Source organism: Apteryx mantelli, chromosome 10, assembly GCF_036417845.1.
Source record: "Apteryx mantelli isolate bAptMan1 chromosome 10, bAptMan1.hap1, whole genome shotgun sequence".
NCBI classification, from domain to species: domain Eukaryota; kingdom Metazoa; phylum Chordata; class Aves; order Apterygiformes; family Apterygidae; genus Apteryx; species Apteryx mantelli.
Genome location: NC_089987.1, coordinates 23,693,540 through 23,703,833, shown reverse-complemented (window position 1 = coordinate 23,703,833; position 10,294 = coordinate 23,693,540). Strand labels below are relative to the sequence as shown.

Here is a 10,294-nt window from a genome sequence, read left to right as displayed (position 1 = left end):
GCTACACCCTTCTCTCCTCCCCAGCTCTTTCAAGGCTTCACTTGAAACGTCCTTGCAGGGGCTGGAGGCAGAACAAAGCTTTCAGCCAAAGGCGCCGCCTCGTAGCGTTAGGAAATCTCCTCTCCGAATCAGCATTTTTCTCCCTCTTGGGCATGCGTTCTTGAGACTTGTACGTCCCGAGCACGTTTGGATGGAACAGACAAACAGGAAGGGTGGATAAGGATTGTTTATTCATAGAGCAAGTCCTTAAAAAAAAAAATAAAATAAAACAAAACCCCCCAAACATTTTTGGTAATAAACGCTCAATCCCATCTTCTCCAGATGAGGTGTGTAGCTGGGCCAAGCCAGGCTACACCTCTCATCCCCGAGGGAGGACGCGCTACCAGGCAGCGCTGGGGTGCTGACGAACCCATCCGCACCCAGCAGTAAGGCGGAGAGGGGTTGGGGGAAGAAGCAGCCCTTCTCCGGCCCGAAACTGCTCCAGCAGATCCCCAGCGTCATCCGCGAGCTACACAGACCCAAGACACAGTATTTACAGGCCACAGACCACAGGTTCCCACAGCACAACGCTCCTTATCCTAAGAGGAAGGACCTGGAGCTTTAAGGAGAAAAAAGAAACCCCACCAACCAACCAACCCAGACCAGAAGGAAAACTCAAAGGAAACACCTTAGTTTGTACTGCAATAAAAAGATAGCCCTTCTAAAGGAGTTCAATAAATAGGAGACCTAGAAAATCAATTGCTTTTGAGTTCAGGTGTGCAAGGTATTTCACCCGTTCTCACTGGTGCCCTCTGGCAGCAGCAGCGAGGCGGACGGAGAGCAAGGGATGGAAACGGGGATGCAGCTAAGACGAAAGGCGGCTTTTCCCCACCAGCGCCTCCTCCGTCTCGCTCCTGGGAGGCCTGGAGGGAAGCGAGGGCTCACGGCCAACGCGTCGTCTCCGCCCCGGGAATTTTTATTTCAGCAAAGCTGCTCCTCGAGGGACCGGTGCTACTGGCCAAAAACGGCTCCTGGGTTGCTCCCAGCCAGTTCTGCTGGACGCGTCGGCTGGGGGCACTGAAGCAAGGAGAGGCTGGCGATGAAGGAGCAAGAGGTGCTGGGGAACGGGTGGGCTTCCCTGGGGGCTGGGTGCCAGCAGAGGAGATGCCACCCGGCTCCAGCAGTCCTGGCGGTGCCCCCGCTGCATGCACAAGTCCTCCGTTGGGAAGGGAAAACCAGTTTCTCCTGAGACGTCTCGACTCTACAGCGTGCGTTTAAATATCTTCAAGAAGTGCAAAATGAGCTCAACGCTGCCTTGCAAGTCCTCCTGCTGAGAGGAGTCCCGTCTTCATGCAGGGCGAGGACACGGGATGCTCGGCTGGATGGCGGGGCTCGGTGGGAGGAGGTTGGTCCAGCACGGCGCTGCTCCTCCAGCTGCGTCTCCTTCACCGTGTGCAGGGCACCTCTTTCCCGTTCCCACCAGCGGTGACCACAGGGCACCCAACCGTTGCATAAAATTCACCGGTCCGTCCAAGCGCCGCGTGGGGGAAGCCAGGGATGTTCCCCCTCATGGCAGTGCTGCGCCAGGGCTGCCTTTCCCTGGCCCACGAGGTCACCTCCCCACTCTTCTCCGCCTCCCAGCTGTGTCCCCAAGACTTAAAAAACCTCTGAGCGTCTCCTCTTCCAAGGTCTCTTCGGTGGCTATGAAGTTTGCATTCGTGTGAGAAGGAAAAGTCTCGTCCTATATAATACGTGTGTGCAATATATATTTAAAATCATTTAACATAGAGCTAGTTATCACCTTCTGTAACGTCAGGCCAGGGCGAGAGCCCCCAGTGCCAGCACCTGGTCCCCAAAGGTCTTGGCGTGGAGGATGCATCTACCTGCCTCCATCTCCATCTCCCTGCGGCGAGGGGCTCTTCGCCTCTCCAAGGAGAGGGGAGGGTTCCCAGATCCTTGACACCCCCAGGTCAAAAAAAAAGGGGGGGGCAGAGGAGCACCCGAAAAGCAACCCTCTGAAGCCCCGTGTGTCCTGCGCTCCTCGGCTTCCCGCGCGCCTCGCTGCGGCAGGCCCCGGCGGCGGTTCCCCCCGCACCGCGGGCTCACTGAGCCGGTTTGGACTCCCTGCTTTCGCTCTTATCGCTTTTGGAGGGCTTTGGCTTCAATAAGATGAACCTGTTGAGGAGGTCGGTGTCCGAGCTGGCCTGGGCGCCCGAATACGCTTCCCCTGGGGACGAAGCACAGCTTGGTCTCGCGCCGGGGGCCCGCGGCGGGTCTCCGCGCCGGGCTGACGGAGGCGCGCGGGGCCGACGGGGACACTCACCGGCGTAGCTGGAGGACTCGGCGATGTTCTGCGAGCCGGTGATGTGGTGCCAGTAGGCGCTGCGGGGCAGCATGGTGGTGGGGGTGCAGGGGTAGGAGTAGTGCTCGGTGCCCTTGTTCAGCAGCTGGAAGCGGATGGAGAGGGGGTCAGGAGGTGCTGGTGGCCGCCAGCGCAGCGGCACCCCGAAACACCCCCTTTCCGGCAGGGACCCTGCAGGGTACAAGCCGCCTTGCAGATAAAGCAATCCGGAGGCCATGGAATTGCTCTCCCTGGGGCCTCGGGAGTAGCAATTCCTCCCAGCGAGAGCAAGGAGAGGCTGCAAACAGCCGTCGGAAACGTGGAGAGCAGGAACGGCACGTTGGCATGAGCCCGGAGCACATCAGGCAGCGCCACCCGGGACGGCTCACCGCCCCCTCCTCCATCAGGTCACCCCGAGCAAGCCGGGTCCCCGCGGTCCCCGCTCACCCGGACGTTCTTCTCCATCTCCAGCAGGACCCTCTTGTGCTGCTCGGCGATGGCCAACGTGGCGCTGTGCACGCGCTGGTAGATCTGCTCGCCCTCCTGGGTCTGGAAGGTGTAGAGGCCTTCGCCCGCGTCGCACATCCTGCCGGGCCAGAGCGCGGGGCGTCACGCCGGGCCGGGATGCTCCGTGCTCCCCCCCCCAGCAAGCCCCGCAGCTGCCTCCCAGTAATTCCCGCGCATGTCCGGCCACTCGCACGAGTGCCATCGAATCTATTTCCAGTTTGCTAAAAATACCGGAGAGTCGGAAGCAATCGAAACGCGGGCGTGCCAGGGCTCTCCCTCCCGCCCCTCTCCGGCTCTCCAGCACGGCTGCAGCCTCGGCAAGGCGCTCGGCTGCCTCTTTTCCAGGGGGATACACGGCGCCTTATTAACTAGCCCGTAAGAAGCCATCTGGCCTCTTGGCCAGCGAGCGACGGCTCAGGGCCGCGGGTCCCCGCTCCAATCTCTCCTGCAGCATTGCACTCGGCTGGGCGAGCAAGGAGCATCAATCCCACAGCCCCCAGCACCCAAAACCCTGAATTTTCCGGAGAGGTGCCAAGGAAGATGAGCTGGGGACGCGCAAAGCCTTAATTCAAGCTGGGTGGCAGGACACCAGCCGCCACCACCCACCGCCGCATTGCTTGAGTCCCTGGATCTGAGCTACCCGGCTGCCGTCGGGGGGGGCGGAGGCGATTTTGCACCGCTCCAGGGATGTGCCGCGACAGGCTAGCGATGCCGGGCGGCCCCGGGAGACAAGGGAGCAAAAGCAGAGCCTGCAAGAGCCGTTCGCCTCCCAGGAATGAAGGGGGGTTGTGCAGCATCCAAAGCAGAGAGATGATTAAAAACTCCCCTGCTCGGGACCGCGGCCAGCCCGGCATCTCGTGCTTTGCTTTAACCGCCGCCCCGCCGCAGCCCCGCGCTCACCCCGCGGCACAGGGCCGGCGACGGGCTGCGAAGGGCCCTTCCCTGGGGGAAAATAAATAAAAAATAAAAAATAATAATAATAAAAAAAATAATAATAAATAATCGCTGCCCGGATCCTGCTGCTGGAGGAATAAGCGGCGCCCTTAGTCGAGGCGCCTTTTCAAAGGCCCCGGGTGAGCGGGGAAATGGGGGGGGGGGGACGGGGGACCACCGCCTCCCTCCCCTTCGCTCCATAAAAGAGCCCAAAGTGATGAGTCAGTGGAAGCCGAGCGCCGGGATGAAAGGGAAGATCATGTTTCTTCCCCTCCGTAGCTGGTAATTAGCAGGAAAGTTCCTAATATAGTCAGGCCCGGCGGAGCCCAGCGAGCCTCCCGACGGCAGGAGCCCGGCTCCTGCAGGGCTCACAGCGTGGGTGGCCCCGGCGAGAGCCCGCAGCCGCCCCGAGGGACCCCCAACGCCGCGGCACGGGGCTGCCGACGGGCTGCGGGAGCGGCGAGGGCGACGTCTTACCGGCCGGCCTCGAAGGTGAAGCGGGTGGCGTCGCGCCCGTAGCGGCGCAAGGAGCACAGGGGCCAGGACACCAGCTTGACGCGGGGGTTGTGCATGTCCCAGAGGTAGATGTTTTCGTGGGTGATCTGCAGCTTGCACTCGCCGTACACGTCCAGGTTGGGGCAGGGGAGGAGGAACACGTTGAAGCGGTCTGCACGAGGAAGGGGGGGGGGGAAATAAATAGATAAAGACAGAAAGAAGCCCCCAAACTCAGCAGGGCGGTTGCCCCGCTGCCCGCTCTCACCCGTCTGCTCGCACTGCACGCCGGGGGCCAGCAGGTCGGGCTCCCCCAGGCTGATGTCGTTCAGGCGGGCGCCCAGGCACTCGACCGACAGCGTCTTGTACCACTCCTCGGCCTCCAGCTCTGCAAGGGACCAGCGGCAGCCACGGTGGGCGACGGCGGCGGCGAGCCGAACGCAGCGAGCGAGCGAGCAGCCGCCCCGCGGGGCCGGGGCGCACGGCCCGGCACGGCCCCTTGGAGCGGGTGCTCCACGGGTGCTCAACGGCCACCCTGGGCCACCTCCCTGCTGGAGCCCTGCGATGCATCCCTGGAGACCCGGTCCCCCGTCCCGTCCCGTCCCGGAGCGGGAATCGGCCGCCCCTGGCCGCCGTCAGCTGCTCCCTTCTCACCCGAATCGCAGGTGAAGGTCCGGGCCGAGTCATCGGGGAAGATGATGGCCACCGCCTGCCTCTTGGTCTCCTTCGGCAGCCGCGTGATGCACTTGACGTTGCTGATCTCCGTGACCTGCGGAGGCAGCGGGAGAGGATCACTGAGGGGTGCCGGCCCCCGAACCCGGCTGCATCCCCCTCCCGGGCCCACGGCGCCCCCAGCTCCCACGCTGCAGGTTCGAGCCAGGAGGGGCCCCTCCGACATGGGCCGGCTCCTTCAGGGGCCCCCGAAAAGCAGGCAGCAAAGCAGGCAGGCAGCGCAGGCAGCATCCGAGCGCCCTGCGGCCGCCGGGGCAGGGGACGAGGAGGCCAAGGCGCCGTTGCGGGGGCTCCGGGGCGAGGGCGGGCCGCTCACCTTGGGGCACCCGCGCAGGCATGCCGACTTCTCATCCGGGTACTTCTCCAGGCGCTGGGGGCCCTTGCTGGAGGATTTCCTGAAGACCAGCCAGCAGCGCCGGTAGATCTGCGGGACGGAGAGCGTGCCGGAGCTGGGGGGGGGGGAGCCAGCTCGGCAGCGCTCGGCTCCCACGCGGCGCTTCCCGGCTCCTGAGTCGCTAATTCCTCCCCTGGGGAACCAGGGAGACGTCCCCAGCCTGGCCTGCCCTGGGGGCGTCTGTGCACCCCCCCAGCACCCCCCCAGTGCTAATTGCAGAGCTTAATTAGCCCACGGGGGGGGGGGGGAAGGCCCCTAAGGACGTGGCGCTCCGAGGCCCCATCCTGGTGTCGCCCTGGTCCATCTCCCCCCGGCCCTGCGGCCTCCCCGGGGGGGGGGGGGGGAGGTGATGACGGGGATGCCCAGCCCCCCATCGCCCCCCCCCCAGCCCGCTCCCTCTTTGTTCGCCCTAATTAGCACGAAATTACCCAGCGTGCTCGCGGCTCCGAGCGATGGGGGACCGGCCCCCCGCCCGGCCGCCCGCTGGGCCTTCCCGGAGCCGGCCGGGAACGCCGCGAGCGCCCCGGCCCCCCCGCTCGGCTTGTGCCGCCCCCCAGGCCACCAAGGGGGGGGGGGACACAGTGGGCCGCCGCCTCGGCCCCTCGACGCCTCTCCCGCCGGTGCCGACCACGGCCGCCCCGGGGACCCGAAAACACGGGTCAGAGCCAGCGGCGCCGCCGCGTCACCTGCCAACACCCGCGCTGGCACCCGCCACCCCCACGGGGTCACTCGATGACTCGGGTATCAACAAGTGGAGCGGCCCCCCCCCCGCCCCAACCCTGCCAGCTCCGGGGCCGGGCTCGCTGCTGGAGGCGCCCAGCCGGCAGGATGCTCCCGGCTCGCGGGCGGCACCGGCGCGGGGAGATGCCGCCGGAAAAGAAGCCTCTCCGCGGATGCGCCGCGACACAAAGAGGGGCAGGGGCTCGCTCTCGCGGCCGCCCGGAGAAAGCCGGAGACCCCGCTCCGGCGGCGCATCCGCTCCGGCTCCGTCCTCCTCCCCCCGCCCCCCCCCCCCCAGCTCCGCTTACCCCCAGTTTCCTGCTCTTCATTTTCACGTAGCCTTGCTTGACGACGTCGTTCAAATTCGTAGCCATGGCGGAGGCCGGGCTGCCCTCGCCCCCGCCGCCGCCGCCGGGCTCCGCCGCCAGCCGCCTCGCCGGCTGCCCTCGCCCCCCCCGCTCCTCCTCTTCCTCCGTTCACCTGTCCTCGGATGCTCCCGGGCGCCGCCGCCGCCGCCTCACCGCCTCCTCCGCCCCGGCTTTGTTCTGGCGGCGGCCCTCATCCTCACCCTGCCGCTGGCTCCCTTCCCGGCACCGGCTGCGAAGCAAAAATGACAGCTAGATCTGAGACGGTGACATCTTTCCCTCTCGCTTTCTCCCTCCCTCTTCTCCTCCTCCTCCCTTTTCCGGCTGAACCATCTCGGCGAGGCAAGGTGGCTCGCGGCGGCGGCGGAGTGGAACAGTCCGCCGTTAACCCCTGCCTCCGCGGCGGCGATCCCACCGGCTCCCGGCGGCGGATACCTGTGTGACGCGTGACGACGGGGTCGGGGCTCTGACGGCGCTCGGGCAGGAGGGGCAGCACCGCGCCGCCCCGTCCCCGGCGCCCTCGAGAGGCGTCTGGCTTCTCCCGTTGGGGCGTCCGGCCCTTCTCGGCGCACCCTGGCGAGGCCCCGACGGAGCCGCCCGGCGAGAAGGGTTCCCGGGAGCCGTTCCGCCGCCCGCGAGGAACATCGCCTTCCCAGTGACTGTCCCCATCCCGCCCCACGCACGGCCTCGTCCCAGAACGGGTGTCTCCGGCCGACCCCTGTGCCTGTGCATCCCTCTCTCAGCCATCCTCCTTCTTCCCACCCCCCCCAATCCCAACATGAACGCCACTTCCAGCAGGAAGGCAAACCTAGGGGCCACCGGACACGCGCCCTCCTGACCCCCTGCGCCAAGGCCAGACCTCACCCACAGGTCTCCGTCACCTCTTGGACTTCCCCTCCTTCCTCCCAGACCGCTCACTTCGGTGGCAAAACTGCCGCAGCCACCAATGGTGGCATCAGTAGGGTTCAGTGTTAACGGTCTCTTGCCAGGAGCAGGACAAGTCAAGCGGTGGGAGAGCAGACTCTGCACCCCTTCCGGCAGCTCCGGGTTGGGGGATGCACAGGCAAGCGCCGGCTGTTTGCAGAGAGGCCTCGGCCACGCTCCCGAGCGGAGGCATCTGCCGGGCTGTCTCGCGCGTGGGCATCGCTTGTGCTCTCGGCATTTCCCTCCCCTTCGGAAAGGGGCACGAGGCCAAATCCGCGCCATTCATCTCCTCCGCTGCAATCCCATTCACGAGGCCACGGAGCGCCCAGCACCAGCTCCTCCTTTGCCGGCCCTCCGCGCCGGCGGGCTCCGGCTACCCCTCCACCGACCGCTGTGGGGGCCCGGCGCCTGCCCAGCAAAGCCGCCCTACGATCCCACAGCCGTCCCGGCTGAGCGAAGGCAAAAGCGGTTTGTTTATCCATTCGGAAAGACGCTTCGCCTGCGTTTCTATTTTTTTCCCCCCCTTCTTCCAGAGTCGTACGCAATTATCTTAAACGTCAGCGCCCGCGAGTCTGCGGCTCGGACCCCCCACGGCGCTCCGGTCCCGCGCGGCTCCGGCACGCGTGTGCCGCCCCGGCCAGGCGGCTTCGCCCACCCTGGGCCCTTCCAGGCTCGGCGGCGGGTGCCGAAACGGGCTGGGTGCCTGCGCACCCGGGTGAAGCAACGGAGCTGCCGGCGCCTCGGCGCTCCGACGGCCAGAGCCGCGCTCAAAGCGGCGCCGTCGGAGCAGAGCAGAGCGGAGCAGCTCCCCCGGCGCGTCGAGCTCGACGGACCTGCGGGATGCTCGGCGCCGGGCGCCGTGAGGTCAGGCTCTGCCGAAAGGCCGCGCGGGACGGCGCTACCGTGGCCCCCGGCGCCCACCCGGCCCCAAAACGCCGGGCGCCGCGAGCCGGAAATCCTCTCCGCCGGCACGGCCGGCTTCTCCCAACGAGCCCCCCGCGGGGCCGGGCCGGGGCGAGCTTGGACGGAGCCTCTTTCCTTCCAGGCGAGGGGAGGAGCAGGAGACGAGCCAGGAGCGGATCCCGCCGGCTGCCAGGAAAAGGCTCGGAAGTGCCTTGGCCTTGACACTAAGGAAATCCCAGGCTGGATTTCCTCTCCGGGCCCGGCATCAGGAGAAGGCCTGCAGGGCCGGGCCGAGCCAGGCCCCAGCGCGGATGGGGAAGCACTCCGGGCCTTTCTCCGATGCTCCCAGCGAGCGCCGGCCCGGAGCGAGCCTGGAGCAAGGGAGGATGAGCGGGTGGGGAGGGGGGCGAGCGCAGGACCCCGCTTTTGGGGACGGCACAGGCCAGGCACGCGCACCTCCGCGGCGCTCCGGCGGGAAACGCGGCCGGCCCTCGGAGGAACCCACCGGCCGGAGGGAGAGCCCCGTCACTGCCACCGCCTCCAAACTTCCCGGAGCCGCCTCATGCTTTTCCTGGATGGAAAAATGCCCTCCAGAAGGCAGTAACCTAGGAAACAGCCTGCCGGCAGCGGGATGGCAGCTCCTCCCCAGGGATGTTTATAACGCGAGACAGCTCCGAGCAGGACAGTCCGGTCCCAAAGAGCCCGGGATTATCCAGGGACAACGCGGCGGGCCTTTCCCTCGCGGCCAGGCGCCGGGATTACGGCCCACCCAGGCCTTTGGGCACTGAAGCCCAGGAGAAGCAGCTCCGGGTCTCCCCGCCAAGTGCCGCGGCCACCATCCCGGCCCGGCCGTTGTCCCCTCCGCGGCCAGGCCCTCGCTGGCACCGTGCTCCGCTCGGGAGAGGCCCAGCCCACCGGCTGCTCTCCGGCCAGGAGCACCGGCACCTCCATGGGGGACATCCCGTGCAGTCCGGTCGCACACGCGTGACGGCACCCCCAGGCCACGTGCCCGCCGGACGTGCCACCCCCGGGAAGCCAAGGACACAAGGGGGCATCTTCTGCCCCTCCAGACCTCGGCCACCTCCTGACCTGTGTCACCCCCAGAACCTTGGTCACCCCAGGCCTGTGTCACTGCCCGGAGCTCGGCCACCTGGACCTCGGCCACCCCCTGACCTGCATCACCCCCAGGACCTCAGTCACCCCAGGCCTGTGTCACTGCCCAGACCTCGGCCACCCGGACCTCGGCCACCCCTCGACCTGTGTCACCCCCGGACCTCAGCCACCCCCAGGGCTGCGTCACCCCCCCCCAAGACCTCAGCCACCCCCGACCTTTGTCGGCCCCCAACCTCGGCCACCCCCCGACCTCGCCCCCCCCCCCCGGGTCCAAGCCCCCTGGCCGCGTGTCACCCCGGCCCTCGGCCCCCCCCGGCCCGGTCGCCGCGTCCCCCCCCCCCCCGGCGCGGCCAGGCCGGCGCGTCGCCCTCACCCTGCTCCTCGCGGGGGCCCCGGCGTCCGGGCGCCGTGTCGCTGCGAGCCGCGGAGCAGCGCGCCGGGCGGGCGGGCGGCCGAGCCGGGCTCTGCTCGGCGGCGCCGGGGCCGCCCCCGCCGCCGCCGCCGCCGCGGCGCCGCCCGCGCCCGCCCCCCGCCCCCGGGCCTCAGTTTCCCCCCGCGGCCGCGCCGGCGCCGGCGGCTCGCGGGCGGCCGGGGCGCGGCGGGAGGCCGAGCGGCCCCGGGGGTGCAGCGGCCGCGGCCGCCCCGCCCCGCCGCATTCCTGCCCTCGGCCCCGCCTTTGCTAAGGAGGCACTGAAGAGAGGCTTCCTGCCCACGCGCCGACATCATTAAGCTTCAGAGTGAACGCCCCGCGGCAATTAACGAGAGGAGGCTGCTGCTCCGGGCTGCCTGCAGACTCAGGCAGACGGCACCGTGTCTTTCAGGGCGGCAGCCGGAGCACAGTGTCCCGGCTAGGGAAAAGGGAGAGGAAACATCCCCTCTCCCCATTTGCTT

The 10,294-nt window shown here is 67.5% G+C and overlaps 1 protein-coding gene across 3 annotated transcripts; it reads right to left on the bottom strand.

Moving 5' to 3' along the window:
* Positions 1-208: 208 nt before the first annotated feature.
* DOK4 (docking protein 4) lies at positions 209-9,871 on the bottom strand. Of its 3 annotated transcripts, XM_067302749.1 has the most exons (9): positions 9,777-9,871; positions 6,407-6,695; positions 5,301-5,408; positions 4,907-5,021; positions 4,521-4,640; positions 4,238-4,427; positions 2,768-2,906; positions 2,303-2,426; positions 209-2,206 (listed from the first exon to the last, which is right to left on the bottom strand). In XM_067302749.1, the coding sequence occupies exons 2-9, from the start codon at positions 6,470-6,472 to the stop codon at positions 2,082-2,084; spliced, it is 987 nt and encodes a 328-aa protein (XP_067158850.1). In that variant the 5' UTR covers positions 6,473-6,695; positions 9,777-9,871; the 3' UTR covers positions 209-2,081. The 3 variants fall into 3 exon arrangements, with proteins under 3 accessions (XP_067158850.1, XP_067158847.1, XP_067158848.1); XM_067302746.1 differs by having other exon boundaries at positions 209-2,426; XM_067302747.1 differs by lacking the exon at positions 9,777-9,871 and having other exon boundaries at positions 209-2,426; positions 6,407-6,903.
* Between the last annotated feature and the right edge of the window lie 423 nt (positions 9,872-10,294).